Genomic DNA, 27,032 nt, shown 5'->3' on the forward strand with positions numbered 1-27,032 from the left:
GCACCAGTAGTGTTATACCGTTTACTTTTTAACTTGCGTCATAAATGCACCTTATTATTTGTCAAGCCAATCATGGATTCAAGTAGCTAATTCTTCCTAGATCCCTTGCAATCCAACCTTCCAAACAAGCCTACCATGCAGGACCCCAACCTGGGGTCCACAAACTCCTGCTGAATGGTATTGGTCTATGACATCAAAAAGGTTGGGAACCTCTGATGTAGACTATATACCCCATAAGGTCTAGACTGTGGTTCACAACTGTCTTTAAGGGCATTGGAAATTGACCCAGCTCCTATCATCCCTGCAACACAAAATGTCATCTTAAAACTAGAAGAAAACACACAAATGGAGAATGATGTTCCAGACCCACAATGAAGGTCTAAGATACCTTCTTAATATGCTGATCTCTACAAGTATGTGGATGGGAGGGGAACTAGGCAGAATAGATTGCCATGGATTAGATGGGCTGAAGGGTCCGTTTTTGTGTTGCACTCCTCTGTGACTCGATTTAAGCATTCTGCCTTTGTGTGGAACAGATAAGTATTCAATATTTTAGAAAACATCTTTTATTTATTAAATATATATTGAAGCTGCATAGATACAAATTATATTGTTAACTGACATACTTTTATATTGAGCTATAAAGCACTTATAATTTACTGCTTTGATGCTGGCTTTCCTTTCACTGTATCATAGTAACAATATAGTGTGTACGACATGCTGCATTGTAAACAGGTTTACCAGAAGGCTTAGGAGCAGAAATAGGCTTTTCAGCCTATCGAGGCCGCTCTGTCATTCTATCATGGCTAATTTATTACCCCTCCCAACCCCATTCTCCTGCCTTCTCCCTGTATCGTTTAGCACCCTTCCTAATCAAGAACATATCAGTCTCTGCTTTCAATATACTCAGTGACTCCACAGCCATCTGTGGCAATGAATCCACAGATTCATCACCCTCTGGCTAAAGAAATTCCTCCTCAGCTTTGTTCTAAAGGAATGTCCTTCTAGGCTTTGCGATCTGGTCCTAGACTCCTCCACTATAGGAAACATCCTCTCCACATCCAGTCTATCGAGATCATTTATTCCCATTCTCGTAATGCATCTTGCACGTGTAATTCCCAACATGTTTGTTGCTTGCCTATTGCCCAAGGACAATACAAAGTACAAAAGGTCCAGGACCAGTGATAAGTCCAATTCCGATTCAGTTGCTCCAATCTCTGGAGCAGATGTACTTGGTAGCAGTCTTAAAAATGGACATGAAATTGGAAAAATAGTAGAGATAGAAGTAAATAAAAATTAAAAGGTAGTTATTTATTGATTAAAAAGTTCGGATGTGACTCTAAGAGTTGCTCAATTACAGACTTGCGCTCAATGCCTTGATAAATGAAGGCCAGTGTGCCAACTGTCTACCTGTGAAGCCACTTTCACTGTACCCTTAGGTCCTCCTGTTCCACTACACACCCCAGGGTGCTACCATTCAATGTACAAGGCCTACCCTGATGTAACAGATACAGTACTATGAATAAATATGTTGGTATTTAAATGGTAAAATTTCATGAAGTAGTGAATTCCTTGATGTTGACTCAAAGGAAGTTCACCCTCACAAGATTATTTATCTGTTGGAAAATTGTAAACAATTCTCCAAACTGTCAGATAAATTCAGATAATTAAAAAATATCAACCAGAACTACTTATATTACAAATATTTGTATAAGACCATATGACACAGGAGCAGAATTAGCCTATTGGGCCCATCATTTGTGCTCTGCCATTCCATCATGGCAGAGTTATCAACACAAGACATTCTGCAGATGATGGAAATCGAGAGCAATACACAAAAAATGCTGGAGAAATTCAGCAGGTCAGGCAACATCCATAGAGGGGAATAAGCTGTCGACATTTTGGGCCAAGAACTCATCAGGACTGGAAAGGAAGGGGGAAGAAGCCAGAATAAGGTGGTGGGTGGAAGGGAAGGAGTACAAGCTGGAAGATGATAGGTGAAGCCCAGTGAGTGCAGGAGGAAATGAAGTAAGAAGGTGAAATTTGTTATCCCTTTCAACTCCATTCTCTTGCCTTCTCCCCGCAACCTTTGACGTTCTTACTATCAAGAACCTATAATCCTCCGCTTTAAATATACCTAATCACTTGGCCTCTAAAGCCATATATGGCAATGAACTCCACAGATTAACAGTTCAATAACTTAACCAGGAACTCTTCACGTGATTTGGTAGGCTGGCTTTATTTTGCCAGATAGGCCCATAACTCTATAATACTTAAAAGAGGCCATGCTTTTAGATGATGATCCAATAGTCATAACAAAACCAGGAGGCACAGTCCTGGCAAATGTTTAAAATTTTATTCTACTTTTTCTAGAGTATCTGTGGGAAGTCTGCAGCATTTTCCAACTGATCACCAAGATGTAAATGTACAGAATTTAATCACTTTGGCTAACTTCTAATACACACAATCATTGATCACTTCTGGTAGTTCATAAAATTCTCTCTTGGTCTGGCTGCAAGACCAAAGTGTGGAAAAAATACATCCTCAACATTACAGTTTCATGAATGATCCTGAAAGTATTTGTAGCTGACTGAGGCAATGGTTTACAGCTCAAGTACAAACAGTCATATTACCATTAATATATTGGATTGTCTCAATTGTTCTTTTATCAAATAAAAGGTTCTTGAACCTTACCCCCATTAAACATGTTCTCAAATCTATTCAATGTTATGTAATAGCTTGATAGAACACGCTGTAATGCCGTGTTATGGAAATTTCTATAAACATTTACAAGTCAATGGGGAAGAAAATTCACCTCAGTCTGAAACTATAAACGCGTACTATATTGTCCTCTGCTTTGATATCACACATGAAATTTGGAACAAATTTCAAGCCCAGGGAGATAAAATTGAGCAGAATATTAATTTTCAAGAAGGTGCACGCTACTTTATACAAATAATAGACATTAACCGCGCTTTTTGTTTTAAATCCCCTTCAAGACGACTCTTTGTTAAGAATCAAAGAACATGTCCTTTTCCCAACAGGCTAGATATTGCCTTCATCGTTCCTCAACCCAGCCCTTCATCAAGAAGCCCAGCCAAATTATTCCTGTAAATAATTGGATTAGAAAAACATCTAATTTATTTTCAAAGAAATTGCCCACCTATCTATTGGAATGGTATTAAATTCCTGGAAGATTGTACATGCCCTGTTCATTAGACAAAATAAAGATCAACATGGGAAGCCAGCACTCGTCATCCCATTCAAAGTTACCATGGAGGAATTTCTATGGTTACATTTACAAAGCATGATCCCAGAATAAAACATGAAACTGGAGTACATGTATTTTTCACTCGAACAAAAAAATGGATTAACAACACTAACAGCCAACACATTTGAAAAAGGCAAGTTGCAAATGGCAAATATAAAGCTGTTCTTCAAGAAAATAAAGGGTTGAGGAGTTGAAATGTATTTAATAAAGTACCACATAGGTTTAGCAGACCTTGTTTAAATTCATTCCTTGATATGACCCTCTTTTTGCACTATTTAGTTCTATATTTCTTTTTGTAACCTATAGTAATTTTTTATGTGTGTTGCACTGTACTGCTGACACAAAATGACAAATTTCACAACCCATTTCAGGTGATAATAAACCTGATTTTGAACCTGGGATTTGTTAACAAGGTCAACATTTGTCGGCCTCTGGTTGATGTCTATATGGCTCAAATCATGGGATTAAAGGGCTGTAGATGTCTCCAGATGAAACCGACTGAGGGACCGAAAGCGAGAGAAGTTATTTTTCTCTGGTCTGCGTGGGAAGATTCACAAAAGGAGCCAACCATTGTGTAAACAAGGGAGCAATATTAGCAAGAAAGGAATCAAATAGCCTTTTGCAAGGCCAAAACAATTTACAGTAATAGAATTCAAAACCTTATATACTCTAATGGAGAAAATGCTGGAGCCAATTTGAGCTCAGCAAGCTCCCATATAAAACATCTTCATATTGGCCAACTATTCTCTTGCTCTTCTGCAATGTAATGACATCTCTACTCAAGGAAGGAAAGATGTAACAAGCTATATGTACTACTATAGCCAGTGTTACTTCACAATCAGCCCTCATTTTCAACAGGGCATCTTAAATATGCATTCTCATCTCCACATTACCATTTCAACGTACTGGAGATTAAGAAGCAATACAGCACAGTGATAAAGGAACGTCCTTCCTTTATGTAATTGATCTGTAGTTTGGCAATTCTCTTCTTCTTTCTTCCATCCAATTGCAAATGCTAGTTCCTGCATTTAACGACTCTTGTTTCCAGGGTACTTGTGGTTGAAGAGGCTGATGCCAGCTTTAGAGGCATTCTGTTTCACCTTGTTCAGCGTGGTCTTCTTAATGGCTGCTGGGGGGACAGTTTCCTGGTCTGCAAGAGACTGGAGCTCCCTAAACAGAGACAGGTATAACCTTTCAAATTCTAAGTAAAATTTATTATCAAAGTACACATAGGTTATGCAGCATCCATGCCAGGACTAGTAGACTCACAACCTGTTTCTTCCCCCAAGCCACCAGGTGGATCAACAACTTTTTTTTTTAATGTAGTTTTTAAAAACATCTTTTTAAAACATTTTTATGATCAGAAAACCCTGCTGGACATCACGAACTCAAAGTACTGCAGGTCTACCCTATCAGTGAGTTGCTCGTTCGTGGAGAAATGGAAGAAGCTGAACTTGCTGGGGCTCATGCTACTGCCTGCATCAGAGAGGCACGATGGAGTCGGTGCGCGAAGGCTGTGTACAGCTGAACAGTGAGTGATCAGCTTAGTTGTTTTTCTTGTGATCACAGGACCCTGTCAGACATTGTTATATGCAAGTCCAATCTGCCGATTTATTGGCGGACTGGGGAGACGGATGGCAGGGGGAGCTGCGTAGCCTCGGTTGCAGCGAGGACTGGCCCTCAAGCCGCTGTGACACCTGTTTACAGCCGCCCAGGAGCGAGGCATTGGAATCAGTGCACTCCGGCGGAAGCAGGGGGCCACAGTGCCCAAGCTGGAGTCAGTGCTGCCCCCCAGTGTTCGCTCGGCAGAAGCACTGTGTTTAATTGCAGACTGCTGCAACATTCATGGACTCAGGGTCTTGGACTATTTTTTTTTGTGTGACTGTTATTTTACTGACATCTTGCATGTGCCTGCTAGCTTATATGTGCTATATGTACCTTGTGTTGTGTGTGACTGTTGGTACTGTATCTTGCACCTTGGCCTCAGAGTAACGCTGTTTGTTCGGCTGTATTCATGGGTATTCATGTATGGTTGAATGACAATTAAACTTGAACTACAACTGAACTACCACCACTACATACATATTACCTCGCGTCACTTTATGAACATGCACTCAATGTATATAACAATTACTTGTACATTGTGTTTTATAGTATTTCTTTCATATTTATATTTGTGTTCTTTATGTTTGTTTTTTAATGCTGCATCACATCCAGAGTAACAACCATTTTGTTCTCATTTACACTCATTGCACTGAAGAATGACAATAAACACCCTAGAATCTTGAATGTTAACATATACTACCTTGAGATTCATTTTCTTGTAGGAATTTACAGGAAATAAAGAAATATGAAAGATCTTTTCAGAGGAACTGTTCTGGGTCCAGCACAAAGAAAGCACCGCAGCTCCTTTACTTTCTTAGTAAGTTGTGTAGATATTGCACGCCATCTAAACTTTGAGAAACTTCCAGAGATTTGCGGTGGAGGGGATATTGACTGGTTGTATCACGGGCTGGTATGGAGACACCAATGTCCATGTAAAGAAAATGCTACAAGAGGTAGTGGATAAAGCCCAACTGAAAATGGGTAAAGCCCTGGAAATAACTTGTAAACGTGCAGCTTGGGTGGTTGATGGTTGGGCTGAGCTGTTCTCCGATCTCGGCAATCCATTTGCAAATGTTTTGTCACCAAATGATGATGTCTCCTTGTATGGCGATGAAACTTTTGCAAATGGATTGCCAAGATTGGGGTAAAGCCCTGCCCACCATTGAGCACATCTACACAGAGAGCTGTCTCAGAATAGCAGCATTCATCATTAGGGACACCCAAAATCCAGGCCATGCTCTCTTCTCGCTGCTGCCATCTGGAAGGAGGTAGAGGAGCCTCAGGATTCACACCACCAGGTTCGCTCCTCAACCATCAGGTTCTTGAACCAGAGAGGGTAACTTCACTCGCCCCACCATTGGGCTCACTTTCAATGATTCTTCATCTCACTTCTCAATATTCATTATTATTTCTTTTGTTTTCTCTTTCTTTTTATATTTGCACATTGGCTGTGATCCATCTTGTTGGGTGCGTTCTTTTGTTGAACCTATTGTGTTTCTTGTACTTACTGTGATTTCCCGCAAGAAAAGAAATTTCAGGGTGACATATACAGTATGTACATATTTACCTTGATCAGGATAGGTCAGGGCCTTGCCTTGCTATTGGTACCACGTAGCCCAGTACTACCTGTCTCGAGTCGGGCTGTCGGCGACTCAACTGGCACACCCCCCCAGTGCACTTCGGTTAACCGGGGAGGAGGGTGTGTAGGCACCCAGCAGGGCTAAAAACAAAACCTGTCAAAGGGCGGATGAACTCTTTGTGAGTCGACGGCCACTTACTGTCTGTGTGAGGAGTGGCGCGCCACACAGTCTTTCGTTTCGTGCCTTGTAAGGCAAAAATTTTTTTTTTTTTGCCTGACGCCGACCCCTAGGCCTGAGTTGACGTACTAGTAGTACCTTGAACTTTGAAGACTGACAAACAATCAATGTGCAAAAGAAGACAAATTGTACACATGAAAAAAATACCAACAATTTGAGTTGTAAAGGCTCCTTGAAAGTGAGGCAGAATCAGTTCAGAGTTGTGATGAGTGAAGTTATCCAAGCCAGTTCAGGACCCAGATTGTTGTAGGGCCGTAACTGTTCCTGAACCTGATGGTGTGGGACCTTCTATACCTCCCGCCCGATGGTAGTACTGAGTAGAGGGCATGGCCTTGATGGTAGGGATCCTGGATGATGGATGCTTTCTTGTGGCAGCATTCCTTATAGATGTGTTCATTAATGGGGAGGTCTTTGCCTTTGCCCGAGTTGTGTGGTATCCGCCACTTCCTGTAGACTTTGAGCCTGTACTCACTGGAATTTAGAAGAATGCGGTTGGGTTGGGGGGAGGGATCTCACTGAAACCTACCGAATGGTGAAAGGACTAGCTAAGGTGGATGTGGAGAGGATATTTCTAACAGTGGGGGTGTCCAGAACTAGAGGGTAGCACCCCAAAATTGAAGGGCAACCCTTTAGAATGGAGCTAAAGAGGATTTTTTTTTAGCCAGAGAATATGAATCTGTGGAATGCTAAGTCACAGACAGCTGTGGAGGCCAAGACCATGGGTGAAAATTGATAGTTTCCTGATTTGGTCAGGGCATGAAAGGTTATGGTAAGACCATTTTTGCATAGCAGGGGAATCTTTTTGCATGATAGGGGAATTAAGGGTTACGGGGAAAAGGTGGATAGGTGGAGATCAGTCCACAGCCAGATCAGCCATGATCTTATTGAATGGCGGAGCAGGCTCAATGGGCCAGATGGCCGACTCCTGGCTCCTATTTCTTATGTTCTTATGTCAAGGCAGGTGTATGGAGTTGAGTGGGGTCCAGGATCAGCCACAATGAAATGGCGGTGCAGACTGGATGGACTGAATGGCCTAATTTGCTTCTATGTCTTATGGTGTTATGGACTTTTACATGGTAATTTCATTAATCAGAGCAGGGCGTTTGATATGTAGAATTCCCGTAAGCAGGAAGACAAGAGACTGCAGATGTTGGACTCTGTTCCTTGCTTTCAATAAAGAAACATTAAGAGGCAGGGATAAAGAGATGCCAGGATTCTAGCAAGTCAAGCTAAACAATTGAATTGAACCCCGATTGTTGGTGGCGTGAAGCGTTGTGCTAACCACTACAATACCATGCCGACCCAGGGTGCGTGAGGGTTCAAGAACTGGAAACGAAGTCCAATCACAACTTAAATATCATTTACCGCCACTAATTTGTTAACTTCTTGTTTTAAATGCTATCTAAAGGGTAAAAACAGACACAGACAAAGCTGTATGAATAACACACAGACAGACTTTTGACACACACACACACATCATAGACAGAATACATTCACACGCCACTGACAGAATGAATACATTCACACGCCACTGACAGAATGAATACACTCACACGCCACTGACAGAATGAATACACTCACACGCCACTGACAGAATACATACACACACACACACACACACACCATAGACAGAATACACACACACACACCTTGTTCTTATACAGGAGGCTTCAACAGCATCGATAAGGAGACTGCGGAATCCCCCGCTCTCCATTAAGTGAAGGGCATGGATGGTCGCACCGCCTGGCGAACACACGTTATCTTTCAGCTGCCCAGGATGCTGCTCAGACTCCAGCAACATCTTGGCTGCTCCCTGGCAACAGAAGAAGACAGAATGAATTCCTCACTTCACAAGAAAACTCACGACACAGTGGAAATTTCAAATTCAAAAACTGCAAAGTCAGCTGCTGTGGATTCGATTGAACAGTCAGCAAGTTTATTTATTTTATTTAGCGATACAACGCGGAGTAGGCCCTCCTGGCCCTTCAAGCATTGCTGCCCAGCAACCCAACAACCTGATTAACACCATAAGATATAGGAGCTGAATTAGGCCATTTGGCCCATTGAGTCTGCTCTGCCATTGCATCATGGCTGATCCAATTTTCCTCTCACCCCGAATCTCCTGCCCTCTCCCCATATTCCTTTATGCCCTGACCAATCAAGAGTCTATCAACCTCTGCCTTAAGTATACCTAATGACTTGACCTCCACAGCCGCCTGTGGCAATGAATTCCACAGATTCACCAGCAAAGAAAGAAATTCCCCCTCATCTCCATTCTAAAGGGACACCCCTCTATAACCCTAACCTAATCACAGGACAATTTACAATGACTAATTAATCTACAGTCTTTGGACTGTGGGAGGAAACCAGAGCAGCTGGGGAAAACCCATGCATTCCACAGGGAGTACAGAAATTCCTTACAGAATGGAACTGAACCCCGAACTCCGGAACCACGCAGTGCCGTAATAGCGTCGCACTAATCGATACGCTACTGTGGCATAATATGCAATTGTAACAGTAACTGAATTCGTAGAAGACTTTTACAACGAGTGGCATTATCAACAGCAGATCAGCACTTTGGCCGACAGAAGACTGCTTTTACTGTCAAATTTATTATTGAAGCTTGTCCATGCTTTTTACTTCCCCAAGGCTGCTAAATTTTATTGCAATGAAGATGAGCATGAATCTGATGAATTCAGGTTAATAACCAGTATGCTACTGTGGTGCCTTAATCTTTAAGTACTTCATTTGCTGGGGTGAAATCACTTTTGGTCTACCTGCTTAATAGTCATAGTCATACTTTATTGATCCCGAGGGAAATTGATTTTCGTTACAGTTGCCCCAACCAAGAATAGAGTATAAATATATCAATATAAAACCATAAATAATTAAATAGTAATATGTAAATTATGCCAGGAAATAAGTCCAGGACCAGCCTATTGGCTCAGGGTGTCTGACCCTCCAAGGGAGGAGTTGTAAAGTTTGATGGCCACAGGCAGGAATGACTTCCTATGACGCTCTGTGTTGCATCTCGGTGGAATGAGTCTCTGGCTGAATGTACTCCTGTGCCCACCCAGTACATTATGTAGGGGATGGGAGACATTGTCCAAGATGGCATGCAACTTGGACAGTATCCTCTTTTCAGACACCACCGGCAGAGAGTCCAGTTCCATCCCCACAACATCACTGGCCTTACGAATGAGTTTGTTGATTCTGTTGGTGTCTGCTACCCTCAGCCTGCTGCCCCAGCACACAACAGCAAACATGATCGCACTGGCCACCACAGACCCATAGAACATCCTCAGCATCGTCCGACAGATGTTAAAGGACCTCAGTGTCCTCAGGAAATAGAGACGGCTCTGACCCTTCTTGTAGACAGCCTCAGTGTTCTTTGACCAGTCCAGTGGTTTAGACCAGACCAGTAGTGAAGTGGTTTGAATAGAAGAGCTACAGTATGTGAGATCGATAAGTTTCATTTATTGACTGCCTTAGCCTTGGCTTTTGAAGCCAGTTAAAGGTGTAGTGTGATTTACTGACCATCAATGCTTGAGCACCAAGTCGAACTGCTAATCTACGAGTGAGACCCATCTTCACACCACCATCTGCCAAGGCATCAATAGCTGTGAAAGCCTGGAAATAAAGATACAAGGATTAACCCACTTGGCTTGGGCAAATGGCTAAACAACTAAGAATGCGCACGCGTATACACACACACGCACACAGACAATGCTGGAAGGCAAACATGATGTTAGCATTCATTTTGAGAGGACGAGAATATCAAGGCAAGGATGTAATATTGAGGCTTTATAAGGCACTGGTAAGGCCTCACTTGGAGTTTGTGAGCAGTTTTGGGCTCCTTATCTAAGAAAGGATGTTGGAGAGGTTCACAAAAATGATTCCAGGATTGAAAGGCTTATCATATGAGGAGCATTTGAGGGCTCTGGGCCTGTACTCACTGGAATTCAGAAGAATGAGGGTGGAAATCTCATTGAAACGTATCGATGTTGAAAGGTCTCGATAGAGTGGATACGGAGAGAATGTTTCCGATGGTGGGAGTGTCGTCTCAGAGGACACAGCCTCAAAATAGAGGGATGTCCTTTTAGAACGGAGATGAGGAGGAATTTCTTTAGCCAGAGAACGGTGTATTTGTGGAGCTCATTGCTACAGGCAGCTGTGGAGGCCAAGTCATTGGGTATATTTAAGACAGAGATTGATGGATTCTTGATTAGTCAGGGCATGAAGGGTTACAGGGTGAAGGCAGGAGATTGGGGCTTGGATCAGCCATGATGGAATGGCAGAACAGACGCGATGAGTAAATGGCCTAATTCAGCTCCTATATCTTATGGTCTTAACTCAACAGGTCAGGCACAAGATTCCTCTCAAAAGATGCTGCCTGACTTGCTCAGTTCCACAAGTCTTTGAATGTGTTGCTCTGGATTTACAGCAGCTGCAGAATCTCTTGCATCTGTGAATATGCACAGATCTTGCCAATGGGATTGTTTTTCCTACTATCATTTATACACACCCACCTGGGGATTCTGCAGATTCACTTGTGCTTCCTACCCTTTATCTAGGACTCAGCTAAATCAATAAATGCAAAGACATTACAGGAGCACGCAGTATCACATTAGCACTTTAGGACACTCAGTTGTCCTAAATCCTTTCACAAGAGTTATTCTCAAACAAACCTTGACAGCAAGTCATAGAGAGGCATTACAGGTGAAAAACAATGGGAAGGGTGGGGGGGGGGTGCAGAGAGAAGGAGAGAATTGCAGAAGGATTTCTGATCTGGGCTCAGACAAGTGAAGGTGATAAAGCAAGCTTGCAGAGGCTCAGAGATTGCTTAAACTGAAACACAGTTATCTACGCCCAAAGTGAAACAGCAAACACGCAGCCCTCTTCTCATTACAACCATCAGGGAGGAGGTACAGGAGCCTGAAGACACACACTCAACGTTTTAGCAAAAGCTTCCTCCCCCCTCACTATCAGATTTCTGAACACTCTGTGGGCACTACCTCACTATTTGCATTATTTAATTTATTCTATATATTTGTTCATTCATTATGTGCCCTGTCGTATGACATGGGCGATCATGTCTTTGCAGGACCAAGATTGTTCTTGGCAAATTTTTCTGTAGAGGGGTGGTTTGCCATTGCCTTCTGGGCAGTGTCTTTACCACACGGGTGACCCCAGCCACTATCAATACTCGTCAGAGATTGTCTGCCTGGCGCCAGTGGTCACATAACCAGGACTTGTGATATGCACCAGCTGCTCATATGACCGTCCACCACCTGTTCCCATGGCTGCACGTGACCCTGATCGGGGGGGGGGGGAGAATGGGGTCTAAGTAGATGCTACACCTTGCCCAAGGGGGAATCTGCAGGCCAGCAGAGTGCCTCACACCTCCTTTGATAGAGATGTGACTCCACCCCACCACCCAAATTTTATTTTTCTTGTTGTAACCTCTTGCATTTTATGTACAGATCTGTACTGCTGCTGCAAAACAACAGACTTCATAATATATGTCATGGATAGAAAACCTGATCCTGATTCTCAGAGAATTTTGAAAGCAATGGAAAGGCTGTGCCCATCCTGGAACCTGTTGGGACAGAGAACACAGTGGCAATGGGCGAGAGGCACTGCTGCAGTTTGTCTCAAGTTTACATTGGGGAAATGGTGGCAGGGCAACGAGAAGAGGCTTATTGCCTATTGCTGTCTCCAACTTTTCAGTGACCTGCAGTTACACCATGGCCACAGCCCTCCCCAACATCAAGGGTGCCTTCAAGAAGGCAACATCCCTCATGTCAGATTGGGCTGTAGAATTATGATTTTTCTTGTAGTTTGAATTTCTAAAATGCCTGTTTGCATTTGTATATAACCACCAATATACATGTGATTATTCAGTTGGCTTTCCAGTGGTTACAGCTGCATCTATATTTTTCTGGAGACTTCTTGGTTTCAGGGTGGGGGGGGCAGTCATATTACTTGAATCTAGCTATCTTATTGGTTAACTGCTATCAGTGGGAGTGGGGTGGAAATGCATCTGTCCCAAAGGAGGTGTAGCACCTGTTTAGCCCCCCCCCCGATCAGGCTCACGTGAAGCCATGGGGGCAGGTGGTGCATATCATGTCCTTCTTATACGACCACTGTTGCCAGGCAATCTCTGAAGGATATTGATAATGGGTGGGGTTGCCTGCCTTGTACAGACACTGTTCAGAAGGCAGCAATGGCAGATCACTTCTGTAGAAAAATTTGCCAAGAACAATCATGGTCATGGATAGAAAAAACAAATAATTGAAGAACTTCAGATTAAAGACAGGTGGAAGACCATGATCGCCCACGTCATACAACATGGAACACAATGACACGGATGATTTTATCAATGGAACTTCTGTTATCTCTAGTCTGATATGAAGAGACTACACTACTTTTTAGTCTTTCTTTGTCTCTCAGCTTGCCTCTTCCCTTTTCTCCTTTGCACTTGTAACCCTTAATAAACTGATCATAAGTAACAAATTTATAGCTCATTCTTGACTTCCGAAGAATCTTTGGATCGCAAAAGCATCAGGATCCAATACCCACCACCCAAGACATGCCCCATTCTCATTACCACCATTGGAGAAGAGGTACAAGAGCATGAAGAGCCATGCTCAACGATTCCCCTCCACATTCAGATGTCTGGAAGGTCTATAGACCCGCAAATCTCATTATTCCTCTTTCCAGCCCCCCCCCCCCATGGACTTGTACCTGTTTCCGCTCAATGATTATCAGCATATTGACAAGTCACAACAGGCTTTGTACGTACATAGGCAGGGCCACTGCCGCTGAGGCCAGTGACCGCATCAATCAGGTCCTCTTCCACCTCCACACAGAAACCAACACTGGCCATCAGCTGCTCCAGCACGTTCCCATCCTCCACCTCTGCGTGCGTTCCTGTGGCGTACACCGTGGCGCCCTCTCGCACTATCACCGGGGTGTTGGTCATTAGACGAATCACTTTGGGAAACTGGCTCACAGCAGACAGTTTCTGCAAAATCAAACATCTCTCTGAGTAAATGAATGGCCAGATCACCAACTGCGCTGGACTGACAACAAACGGCTGAAGTTCATGAATACCACCACATTATTCCTTTTATTGCACTATTTATTTTTGTAATTTATGGTAATTTTACATCTTGCACTGTATTGCAACCTTCATAAGTTATAGTGTGTTATGTGCAGTACCTTCATAACTGATCATGTGTTATGTGTACTACTGTGTTTTATACCTGGTTCAGAGAAATGTTACCTCATTTCTATATACATTATTTAGTTATATACATGTTATATAGGTAAATGGCAATAACCTTGACTTGACAAAACAATACATTTCACGTCAAAGTAGCACACATAAAATGTTGGAGAAACTCAGCAGGTCAGGCAGCATCTACGGAGAGGAATATACAGTCAACATTGATAACGAGACCTGATGAAAGGTCTCATTGTGAAGCATCAACTCTTTAAGTGCTAAAAAAAAAATCACAGATCGTGATCCACAATTACATTGCTATTTCAGTAACTACATGAACACAATTAATTTAACAGTTCCCTTTAAAAGAGAGCCTAACCTTCTCGATGGAGCTAATTGTGACCCCAGCAGCACACGACACAACCAAGTGGCGATCTTCAATGTCAGGAGCAATCTCATCCAACACAAAAGGGATAATGGGTGGCTTAACAGCCAGAAACAGTACATCACTCTTCTGAACTGCTTCCTTGTTGCTTGAGGTAAAATTGACGCCCAGTTTCTACAAAATGAAATTGGAACAAAAACAAGAGTACTGATATGAAAGAACATTTCACATTGTAAAGTGGATCTTCAGATCTCCTGTAACGTGCACTGCGTAGATGCAAAAGCCTGTGATCAAAATCACTTCCCTAAAATATAATTGCTATTATATCATCTAATTTTTAAACAGACATTGATCCCATGAACACTACCTCAATACTTCTTTAAATTTCACTATTTTGCACACTTTTTTCACTACTTATTAAATACTTCTTATTGTAACTCACGTGATTTTTACATGTATTTCACTGTAGTGCTGCTGCCAAACAACAAATTTCACAACATACATTAGGGATAATAGCCTCTCCAAGTCCAACTCTACGTTCCCATTGTGAGAGGTGGAAGTGGGCAAGGCGGCCAACAGGACTCTGGTGAAGTTCTAGGTCAATTCCCTGTACGGTGGATGCAATGGATTGCAGAAGCTTTGATGAACATCAACCATACCATCGACTTTGGACGTTTTGGACGTTGGAGACGGGAGGTCATCGATGGCCTATGCTTTACCGGGAGCTAACAGCCCAAGAAGTTGTTGGTGATAATAAACCTGATTCTGGTTTATCACACATGAATCAGTGTTTTCAAATATCACAACTGAAGGCTATACCTTATTTTTTGTTTCCTTAATAAATTGAATTCTGTTTTATTTTAGAGATACAGCACAGAACAGGTCCTTCCAGTACAACTAACCGCACCATCCAGCAATCTACCCATTAGCCCGAGCCTAATCACAGGACAATTTACAATGTCCATTTAATCCAGTAACTGAACTGTGGGAGCCATGCTCACAGGAAGAATGTGCAAGCTTCTTGGAGGATGCCAGAATTGAACTCTGATGCCCCGAACTGTTATACCATTACGAAATGGCACTGGAAAGAAGGCAGGGCAAAGTCAAGATGACGCTAAACGGCAACTCCTTTGCTTGCATCTTCGGAAACAGCTTTATTTCTATCTTTGATATCTCTTTTTTCCCTTTTCAGGGTGTGGAAGAGTTCTTTTGAAGACCCTGACCTGGAGTTACACTCTGACTTCAGTTCTTTGCGGGAATGGGACCTGCTCTCAGGGCCTCACGACCAGCCGCTTTCTGATATCCAGAAGACGAGCGTGCCTTCAGGGTTCTGGGGATTTTATGGCTCCGGGGACATGCTGATTCTCGGCCGGTGCCCCTGACTGAAGCGTCGCAGAACACAGTACATCTGGAGCAGTGGGTCAGCTGCTGGGGGTCGTGTACCCAGAGAGCTGCCCCCTTCTTAGTACTGACTCTCCGGGTGCAGAGCTCGGAAAAAGCGACGCAACAGACTTTTAACATCGTAAATCAGCGAGTTGTTTGTTATGTCTCCCCTCTCACTGTGAAACAGGGACACCTCTTTTTCCCTTATTAGGAAGAGAGAGATGGAGCCTGTGGTATGTCTAATTACTGGGTGTATGAGTAGTCTTGGGGTACTGCAAGTCTGTGTCTTTATCGATGCTTTTTTGCTGGTGGGGGTTGGGGGGAGGGTTGTTGCCTTGCTGCTGCTTGTGCATGGGAGAGGGAGTGGGGGTGGTGCTTTGGGGTTCTAATGTTTTAACTATCATTCATTCTTTAGGGCACTCCTCTGTTTTTGTGGGTGTCTGGGAAGAAAAAGAATTTCAGGGGGTATATTCTACACATTCCTCTGACATTAAATGCACCTATTGAAACCTACTGAAAGTTGAAAATTAGGCAAACACGAGGAAGTTGAAAATTACACAGCCTTCAGCTTAAATCCAGGAAACATTCACAATCAAGGTACAGGAGAACTGTAGGTTGATGTAAGTGATATCTCCGAGCCTCCCTTTCATTCTTGACAACATTCTTGAAAGTTGGCTGCAAATCAGAATCTGCCTCCCTTTCTTAATATAAAGATAAAGCTTCATTTGTTACATATACACTAAAACATTCAGTGAAATGTGTCGATTGCACCAACAACCAATACAGTCCAAAGATGGTGCAGGGGGCAGCCTCCAAGTGTCACCATGCTTCCGACACCAGTGTAGCATGCCTGCAATTTTACAAACCTGAGCCCGTACATCTTTGCAATGTGGGAAGGAACCGGAAAACCGGGAGGAAACCCATGTGGATCACGGGGAAAATATAGGAACTCTCTGCAGACTGTGGTGGGAATTTTACCCCAATCACAATCGCTGGCCCCGTAAAAAGCTGCGTTAACCGCTACACCGCTGTTCCGCCCAATATATACATGAATATGTAAGTTCAGTGAGCCTCAAGAGGAGTGTTTGATGGCTCTGTGCCTTTTCTCACTGACGTTTAGTTAGAATGGGGGGTGGGGGGAACTCATTGAAACCTATCAAATACCGAAAGGCCCAGATAAAGTGGATGTGGAGAGGATGTTCCCTATAGTAGGAGAGTCTGGGACCAGAGTGCACAATCTCAGAAAAGAGGAACGTCCCTTTAGAACAGAGATGAGGAGGAATTTCTTTCGCCAGAGGGTGATGAACCTGTGGAATTTACTGCCATGGACAGCTGTGGAGGCCATGTCGTTGAGTATATGTAAAGCAGAGGTTCATAGGCTCTTGATCTGTCAGAGCATCCAAGGTTACAGAGAGAAGTCTCCAGAGGGATAATAAATCAGCCATAATGGAATGATGGCTCGACTTGATAGGCCGAATAGCCTAATTCTGCTCCTATGTCTTATGGTCTTGAAAAGCCTGGCTTTTAAATAAGCGTAACTGTGCATCTTCCTTAATTAGGAAGCAGATAGGCCATCTATAATTCTACTGTCCTTGCGTTTTTAAAAAGTATTTCCTTTCTTTTAAAAAAATATCTCCTCTTACCCCTTCTCTTCTTCTTGCCTCCCTCTGGTTCTCCTCCTCCTTCCCTTTCTCCAATGCTCCAACTCTCCTCTCTCATCAGATTCCTCCTTCACCTCTTCCACCCATCACCTTCCAACTTGTCATTTCATCCCCCCCCCCACGCCCCCAGAACCCATCCACCTTCCCCTTCACCTATCACCTGCCAGCCTGTACTCCTTCCCCACCTTCTTATTCTGGCTTCTTTCCCCTTCCTATCCAGTCTTCACAAAGGGTCTCAACCCGAAACTATAACTGTTTATTCCCCTCCATAGATGCTGCCTGGTCTGCCGAGTTTCTCCGACATGTGTGTGTATTACAATGGATTTCCAGCATCTGCAGAATCTCTTGTGTTTAGAAATTTCTTTGCCCATGGGTTGGCAAATCTTTGGAATTCTCTAAAGGCTTAAAATGTGCAAAGTATTTGAAGACTCTCAATCATCTAGGCTGCAGCCCTCCATCTCCAATACCTCTCCAGCTCTTAATGCACTCAGTCAGGCACCGTCCTTTGATCCCTGCACCCTTTCCAGCTTGGTGACTTCCTTAATTACTAAGCACTGCTCTACTCACTTTATATTTATGACTACGAGGCCAAGGACAGCTCTAATGTTATATTTATGTTTGTTGACATCACTATGGTGACCAAATCAGTATATAAGGAGGGAGACTGAAAATCTGGCCGAGTGGTGCCACAACAACCTCTCTCTCAATGTCAGCAAGTCCAAGGAGCTGATTATTGACCAGGAGGAGGAAACCAGAGGACTCTGAGCCAATTCGCAATGGGGGATCAGAGGTAGAGAGGGTCAACAGCTTTAAAGTCCAGTGTTATCAGTTCAGAGGATCTGTCCTTGTCTTGTCCATACTGCACCAACCTCCACCTCTGGGCTACACTTGTCTTGTCCATACTGTGCCAACTGTCCTGGGTCCAGCACGCAAGCGCCATTTCAAAGAAAGCACAGCTGCGCCTCTACTTTCTTAGAAGTTTGAAAAGATGTGGCATGTCATCTAAAGCGGAGACAAACTTCTCTAGGTGTGTGGTAGAGAATATGCTGGCTGGTTGCTTCACACCCTGGTATGGAAACACCAATGTCCTTGAACAGAAAAGCCTACAAAAAGTAGTGGATACAGCCCAGTCAATCACGGGTAAAGCCCTCCCTACCAATGAGCACATCTACAGAGCACTATCACAGGAAAGCAGCATCCATCATCAAGGACCCCCACCACCCAGGCCATGCTCTGTTCTCTCTGCTGCCCTCAAGAAGGAGCTACAGGAACCTCAGGACCCACACCACCAGGTTCAGGAAAAGTTATTACCCCTAAGCCATCAGGCTCTTGAACCACAGGGGACAACTTCACCAATCCCAACACTAAACTATTCCCACAACCTAGGACTTACTTCCAAGCATTCTTGATCTCGTGTTCTTGCGGGGGCGGTGGGAGCAACAGAGGGAGGGGGACAGAGTGACTGTCAGCATTCCGCAGATCAGCTCATTCAGAGGATGATAAATATTATTTTGATTTCTACACTGCTACAGAGATTTCATTTTCCTTTTGTTTTGCATTTATTCTCATTCTAATAACGTGTTTTCTTGTGGCCTTGAACATCTGTGTCCTCTCCTTTGTTTACGAATACATATCTAAATACTCCGAGCTGAACTAGGAGAGAACACATAACAAATTTTAGAACAATTTTTTTTTAAAACAGTACAGGCCTTTCAGTCCGTGATATTGTGCTGACATTTTAACCTACTCTAAGAGGGGACATTAAAATAGATTTTGTGTAGGACTGGTGTAAACAGACACTTGATGGTGAAGACAGGCGAGTGGGATCAAAGGGCCTGTTTCAATGTTGTATGAATGTTTGAGATAAAAGAATACGAATTCCAAAAATACTCAAAGTATTCAGTACTCAAAGGGAGGTTCCCTAAGGTTGTTATAGCCAGGGTGTTAGAGGGGATAAGCTCCCACTACCTATTAAATGCTCCCAATGGTGTGCACCTCAAATAGCCTTGGCAACCAAATCCAGCTCCTGGCCTTCACGTGTGGCTTAGCTACTAAGCCCAGCAGAATGTTTTTACTAACAGGAGGAGGGGCAAAGGCAGGTTACTGGCACCTTAAAACCAGTTGTTTCAGGGCAGGTGGGGCTCGTCAGGCATGGTTGGCAGCTCATCTGGGAGGGAAACTGATCTCAAATCTCCGCTACCTTGCGGCTATACCCACTCATGAGAAGGCTTCAGGAGAAACCCCCCCCACCGCCCTCCGAGGACAACTCGCTGGAGTTTCCAGCTCGCTAGCTGTAGTCCCTAAGGTAGTCCAACATTGGGTTCAACACTGACTGGCAACTCCTGCAATGCCGCTGGAGCCAAACTGTTCCTTTGGATCCATCAGCTGTGTGTTGAAAGGGGGAGCCTACTGCATAAGCTATAGCTTGCTCTCCACGTCATACTGCCCTGGCTTGCGTAGGATGCAACATCCATAGGTCAACCCCAGCCAACAGATGGCCTCACTCAAAGGGAGAAACTGAGTCAACGAACTAGGAAAAGTTAAAGATGGAAAAAAAATTCAGCCAAGTTAAATACGGAATAGTTTGAAATGGAAACGTGCGTAGGCCCAGCAACAAAGCTTTTAGTAACAAAATAGTTGGTCCTTTTGGCTCAACATTAAACTTAGATCTCAGTGCTGCAGGATACAGTATCGACTTGGCACCGGGCAGGCTGTATTCGTTCAATCATGCCAAAAGTGTAACTCTTACGTTACTGCAACGGGGCCCAGAGCCAACTCTAGATGTAATCTCAGCCCTCAGTGATTTCAACCAGTCAAGGCTGCTGAAATATCGATGCAGTGGAAGCCAACCGCTGTTAAAACAAACCACCCAAGCTACTGGAGAACTGTGTCCACATGAGCGGCTGAGTCTGTGGTTTCTTCAACCCCAGAACCCACGAAACTTTTTTGTTCCCAAAGGACTGCCAAACAGATAACAGAGCAAAGTGAGTCCTACCCTCAGGCCTCCAACAGTGGGTAAATCAGGATCCGGTGAACTTGCTATAATCTTGTGTGCAGCCAGGACACCTGAGGAAGAAAAACAAAAATTTACGAGAAATGAAGTCCTGTTAAATGGAATTCTCAATCGCAATTAGGCAACTTGCTTTAAAGCCATGTTTCTGTTTAATTTAGACCATAAACAGTAAGGCATACAGTTGCAAGAAAAAGTATGTGAACCCTTTGCAATTACCTGGTTTTCTGCATTAACTATTCGTAATATATGGTCTGGTCTTCATCTAAGTCACAATAATAGACAACCACAATCTGCCTAAACTAATAACACTCAAACAATTGTACTTTTCATGTCTTTATTGAACACATTGGTTAATCATTCACAGTCCAAGTATGTGAACCCTTGAATTTAAGAACCTCTTTTAGCAGCAATAACCTCCACCAAATGCTTCCTGTAGCTCCTGATCCGACTTGCACAACAGTAAGGTGGAATTTTAGACCATTCTTCCATACAAATCTGTTTCAGTTCATCAATATTTCTGGGATATCTTACACGAACAGCCCTCTTCAGGTCATGCTACAGCATCTCAATTGGTATAGGTCTGGACACTGACTTGGCCATTCCAAAACACAAATTTTCTTCTTTTTAAACTATTCTGTGTTGATTTACTCTTTTGTTTTGGATCATTGTCTTGTTGCATCATCCAACTCCTATTAAGCTTCAGGTGATGGACCACTACCCTGACACTATCCTGATACAATTTTGAATTCATTATTCCCTCAATGATTGCAAGCCGTCTAGTCCCTGAGACAGCAAAGCAGCTGCAAACCATGATGCTCCTTCCACCAGGCTTCACAGTTGGGACGAAGCTTTGGTGTTGGTGTGCAGTGCCCTTTTCCCTCCCAACGTAGTGGTGTGCATTTCTGCCAAAAAGTTTGACTTTTGTCTCATTTGTCTTAATGCATAAAAGCACGCAGACATGGTCAAGAGGTTCAGTTGTTGTTCAGACCAAACATCAAAACGGGGAAGAAATTTGATCCAAGTGACTTTGACCGTGGAATGACTGCTGATGCCAGACAGGGTGGTCTGAATATCTCAGAAGGTGCTGATCACCTGGGATTTTCACATATAATACTCTCTAGAGTTTAGAGAATAGTGTGAGAAAAAAATCCAGTGAGCAGCAGTTCTGCAGGCGAAACACTTGCTAATGACAGGACAGGGGACAATAGCCAGACTGGGTCAAGCTGACAGGAAGGTGAAAGTAACTCAAATAACCACTGGTGTGCATCTCTGAATGCACAAGAAACATATTGAACCTTGAAGCGGATGGGCTACAGCAACAGATGTCCACATACACTCAGTAGCCACTTTATTAGGTACAGAAGGTATCCAATAAAATGGCCACTGAGTGTACATTTCTTTTAGCATTACAGTACATCCTATCGTCTTCAGTTTCCTACGACTGATCTTTTGTGTCTGCATCTTCCATCACACCAGCACTGAGAATGTAGTCTTCAATTATCTTGAGCTCTTTACCTCTGACAATGTTTCTCAAAGCTTCCCAATATGAAGGGACTCAATGGAGAATAATTTATTGTTGATTACTAAGGAGTGTTGGTGTGTGGCCAAGTGGTTAAGGCATCAGTCTAATGATCTGAAGGTCGCTAGTTCCAGCCTCAGCTGAGGCAGCGTGTTGTGTCCTTGAGAAAGGCACTTAACCACACATTGCTCTGCGACGACACTGGTGCCAAGCTGTATTGGCCCTAGTGCCCTTCCCTTGGACAACATCGGTGGCATGGAGAGGGGAGACTTGCAGCATGGGCAACTGTCGGTCTTCCATACAACCTTGCCCAGGCCTGCACCCTGGAAACCTTCCAAGGCGCAAATCCATGATCTCACAAGACTAACGGATGCCTATATAAGGAGCATTGGTACAATCAACTCCAACATCTTTAGTGGAACCAAACATTAGGAGACGAGTACAATTGGCAGCCAGCGTTTTCCAAGCAATGATTCTTAGAGTCATAGAACACTACAGCACAGAAAGAGGCCCTTTGGCCCATCAGGTCAGTGCTGAACTGTTATTCTAGCTAGTCCCATCGACCTGCATCTGAACCTTAGCTTTCCATACTCCTCCCACCCACGTACTTCTCTTAAATCCACCACTTCCGCTGGCAGCTTGTTCCACACTCATACCACTACCAAATGAAGGAGCTCCCCCTCCTGGGTTCCCCTTAAACATTGTACCTTTCACCCTTAACCTATGACCTCTAGTTTGAGTCTCACACAACCTCAGTTGAAAAACAACAGCTTGATTTTAAGTTCAAGTTTATTGTACACATGTATACCGCCAAAACAAAGCAACATTCCTCCAGACTAAAGGCTGATTTATACTTGTGCGTCAAATCGACGCCGTAGATACGGCATGGCCACGAACCCTATGCAGTGCCTACGTGGATCCCTATGCCGTAGCCTGACGCGCACCCCTCCCAAAATGTAACTACGCATCACAGCAACGCAGACCACAACAGCTGTGATTGGTCCGCCTGGTAACATCGCATTTCCTCCTACGCTGCAATAGCTTCCCATTGGGCGACTGAAGGGCAGGGCAGGAACTCTGGCTGCAATGCTTTCCATAAAGCTTTACAGACCTCCGAAATTATAGAGGACACATTTCACTTTTACAAAAAAAGACACTCGCTTTAAACTTGTTTACCCCGAGAAAGACTACCATGACCATGAAGCCGTGTACGGGTAGGTGTGCCCCCGAATTGCAGAGCGACGTAGACACAGCAACACACGAGTATAAATACTCACAACGGCGTAGCCCACTTGCGTAGGCTGGTACGCACAAGTATAAATCAGCCTTAAGGTGCACAACACAGTATATTTAACTCACACAACACAAAGGTAATATTACCACAAATAAATTAATATATAATAAGATGCCACACAAACAAAATGCTGGAGGAACTCAGCAGGTCAGGCAGCATCTGTGGAAATTAATAAACAGTCAATATTTCGGGTCAGGATCCTTCATCAGAACATTACAAGGTGCTTTTACGACACAAATCAAAAAGTAAACAGTACGCACGTGCGTGATGAGACCCAGGTGGTGGCAGGGTCTCACAATCCGGGGGGATGAAGCCGTTTCCCATCCTAACAGTCCTTGTCCTAATGCTACCGTACCTCCTACCTGAGTGTATTGGGTCAAAGAGATTGTTGGATGAATGAGAGGGCTTACTGCCATTGCTAAGGGCCCTGTACACGCAGCACTCCTGGTAAATATTTCAGATAGGTGGAAGAGAGATCCCGCTCATCCTCTCAGCAGTCCTCACAATCCTTTGTAGGATCTTGCGGTCAGATGCCTTGCAATTTCCATACCAGACGGTGATGCAGTTGGACACTCTCAATGGTGCTCCTGTGAAAATTGTTAGAATGGTTGGGGGGGGAGATCCTCAATCTCCTCAGGAAGTGGAGATATTGCTGACATTTCATGGCTAAAGAGGTTGTGCTGAGGGACCAGCGGAGATCATTTGTTACGCACACTCCCAGAGACCTGGTGCTCCGATCTCTCTCCACGGAGAAGTCGTTTATGTACAGTGAGGAGCGGTCAGCCTACGCCCCCCCCCCAATGAAAGGCAAGCATGCCCCCTCTGTAGGAGCCACCTGCTTTCTATCTGCATTGCATTCTGTGTTGCGGGTTTATTATGGTAGTTAGTCACGTGGCTGGGGGTGCGGTAAAAGCAAAGGACTAAGTTACATGTTTGTGTTTTATTCTGGGCAGTTTGGTTCTGGGGAACTGTTGGGTGTCACATCTTTTGTTGACCGCATAACAGCGCTTAACTACACTTAATTGCATAGCTTCAAGATGGTATACTTCGCTAGTTGCTAATAAAAGATCAAATATATTTCTTTGACTTTTGGAATATTTTTATTGGTTTGATTGGCGAGCAGGTCATAACAAGGAACACAACCCATGCTAGGTCCTCAGCAGTGGCATTGATTTGTTAGAAAAGCTGCTACATCCTTTAATGACTTAATTACTTTTGAAGTTTAACTACTGTTGTCACACAGACATTCCTGAACTGCCAGCCGTCTCAAAACAGCAAAAAAAGCACAATGCCCTAAATCCTTTTTTATCATAAACCCTTCTTTTCAACCAAATCTTTACCACTCCCAACAGCTCAAAGCACAGCCTCAGAACAGAATGATGCCCCTTCAGAACAGAGATGAGGAGGAATTTCTTTAGATGGACGGTAGTGAATCTGTGGAATTCATTGCTAAAGACGGCTGTGGAGGCCAAGTCATTGGGTATATTTAACTTGGTAGTTGATATCTTCTTGATTAGTAAAGGTCTCAATGGTTACAGGGAGAAGACACTTTCAAGGACTCTGTAACTCATGTTCCCAGTATTATTTATTTACTTATTTATTATTATTGTTTTTTTTTCTATATTAGCAGTTTGTCTTGTACATTGGTTGTTCGTCAGTCTTTGTGTGTAGCTTTTCATTGATTCTATTGTATCTATTGTGAATACCTGCAAGAAAATGAATCTCGAGGTAGTACTTTGATAATACGTTACTTTGAACTTATGAAGTTTGAATAGGGTTGAGAACATTAATGAATCAGTCATGATCAAATGGCACAGCAGACTCGATGGGCTGAACGGCCTAATTCTGCTCCTCTGTCTTACGTTGACGTGTTTGCCACAACAGCGCCCTTGTTGTAAGCAAACTTCTGAAAGAGAGCAAGCTGCCAAGCTGAATGGAAAAACCAGGAGTGATTACTGAACACTGAAGTGGTTTGAACAGAATTACTAAAAAGGAGTAGCAACTTACAAGGAAATAGGAATATTCTGCTATCGGTGATGTTGTAGGGCCATCTGCAGAGACAGGGAATGCACCAACCATGAAAATCACAGCAGTGGAGAGCAAGGAGGCAGACACCTGTGCAACACTGTATAAATGGGTTATTTATAGTTAAAGACTTAAAATCTGATCCACTGAGGAATCCAGGCAAAAACAGACTAACAGGGGGCTGAGAAGCTGCATAGTGGGCCAAGGGAGGTGGGCGCCAGTTTAATTCAAGGGGAGTTTAGCGGTTAGTGTTAACATTATTACAGCAACAGCGGCAGATGGAATTTAATGCAGACAAGTGTGAGGTGCTGCGCTTTGGGAGGACAAACCAGGGCAGGACTTAAACAGTGAATGGTAGGGCACTGAGGAGTGCGGTAGAACATAGTGGTCTGGGAATACAGATCCACAATTCCTTCAAAATGGTGTCATAGGAAGATAGGATTGTAATGGGAGCTTGCCTTGATAAATCAAAGTATTGAGTACAGCAGCTGGATGTTACGTTGGAGCTGTAGAAGACACTGATGGTACCTAATTTGGAGTATTGTGTGCAGTCGGGTCTCCTACCGACAGAAAAGTATCAATAAGCTTGAAAGAATAGTGAGAAAATTTACAAGGATGTGGCCAAATCTTGAGGACTTGAGTTATAGGGAAATGTTGAATAGACTAGGACTTTACGGTAGAGGACTGAGCGTAGGGCAGATGTGATAGGTATCCAAATTTTGAGGATCCAGATAGGGTAAAAATAGGCTTTTTTTTTCTGAGGTCGGGTGAGACTAGAAGTCGTAGGTTAAGGGTAAAAGGTGAAATGTTTTAGGGGAATATGACGGGAACTTCTTCACTCAGAGGGTGGAATGAGCTGCTAGCAGAAATGGTGGATGTGGGTTCTATGACTAAGAGGTGGTTAGGTACAGGGTGGGGATGGGGGTTTATAGTGCTGAGGGACAGAGCGAGAGATGGTGGAGGACTCGATGATGGTGTCCACAGACTGTTTGGGAAGAATGATGGCCAGAAACACAGTGGAAGGAGAGATGGCGGTCAAGTGACGGAATACGAGAGATTGATTTAAGGTGCAGAAGATATGAAGAGGACTAAGAGACAACGGGCGAGGAAGCAAAAATCGTAAAAAGGGATGGGTGAGAGATAGGAGAGACAGAGAGGTTCAGGTGGCCCGAACAATGGAAGGGAGATGGAAGTCAGGGTCAGAGCCCAGATGTTCGGACCTCAGTGGACCCGTGTGTTTTAAAGAGAGAACAACGTTACCTGTGTCTGAATTGTACTGGGAGAAGTTATTACTGTTCTTTTTGGACATGGTACTGATAGAACTGGGAATGAGGAAGTAGTAAACTGGTTAACATTATGAAACTTCTCTATGGATCAGCTCATCCCAGATCTACCAGGGAAATTGGACCTGTGCCTTGCACTCACCTGCGGCCGTGAATCCACGAGCCAGGGCGAAGGCCAGCTGGCCCGCTCCAATGAACCCAACACTCATCCTCTGGAGCCTCCTCAAGGAGCAATGCCTCGAATGGACTCGGCCAGTCCCGGTGGCAACAGAACAGCGGCTGAACGGTGCGCTTCAAGCCCCCCAAGCCACAGGCTGCGGCGATCCTCCCCAATAACTCGGCAGGTCAACGTGGCTCGGAGCAACCAAGCCTGCTACCGGCCCACAGCCGCACCCGCCAATGGCGTTGAGAGTCGCAGCCAGAGCCCGCCCACCTTGCTTGCCGTTCACCAATGGATAGAGAGCAAAACAGGAGATTCCTGCTACCAAGTTAGGTGGGCTTTGCAGCAGATCCTCGGCGTTGCATCATTCGGTCGAGAACGGCGAGGA

The 27,032-nt window shown here is 43.9% G+C and overlaps 1 protein-coding gene across 1 annotated transcript; it reads right to left on the reverse strand.

Moving 5' to 3' along the window:
- Positions 1 to 653: 653 nt before the first annotated feature.
- Positions 654 to 26,879, reverse strand: LOC134336385 (pyrroline-5-carboxylate reductase 1, mitochondrial-like). Its single transcript, XM_063030551.1, has 7 exons — positions 26,627 to 26,879; positions 20,346 to 20,416; positions 14,301 to 14,480; positions 13,499 to 13,720; positions 10,231 to 10,323; positions 8,343 to 8,506; positions 654 to 4,441 (listed from the first exon to the last, which is right to left on the reverse strand). The coding sequence occupies exons 1-7, from the start codon at positions 26,691 to 26,693 to the stop codon at positions 4,300 to 4,302; spliced, it is 939 nt and encodes a 312-aa protein (XP_062886621.1). The 5' UTR covers positions 26,694 to 26,879; the 3' UTR covers positions 654 to 4,299.
- Positions 26,880 to 27,032: the final 153 nt, after the last annotated feature.

The sequence above is a fragment of the Mobula hypostoma genome, chromosome 22, assembly GCF_963921235.1.
Source record: "Mobula hypostoma chromosome 22, sMobHyp1.1, whole genome shotgun sequence".
NCBI classification, from domain to species: Eukaryota; Metazoa; Chordata; class Chondrichthyes; order Myliobatiformes; family Myliobatidae; genus Mobula; species Mobula hypostoma.

What these genes read in the sequence shown, in the direction of transcription:
- LOC134336385 (XM_063030551.1), bottom strand. Translation starts at nt 26,693, where the DNA reads ATGAGTGTTGGGTTCATTGGAGCGGGCCAGCTGGCCTTCGCCCTGGCT. An exon ending in GCGGCAGTGGCCCTGCCTAT is followed by an intron (nt 10,324 to 13,498) that starts GTACGTACAAAG and finishes CTTTATTTCCAG; the next exon opens with GCTTTCACAGCTATTGATGC. An exon ending in GCCTCCTGTATAAGAACAAG is followed by an intron (nt 4,442 to 8,342) that starts GTGTGTGTGTGT and finishes GTCTCTGTTTAG; the next exon opens with GGAGCTCCAGTCTCTTGCAG.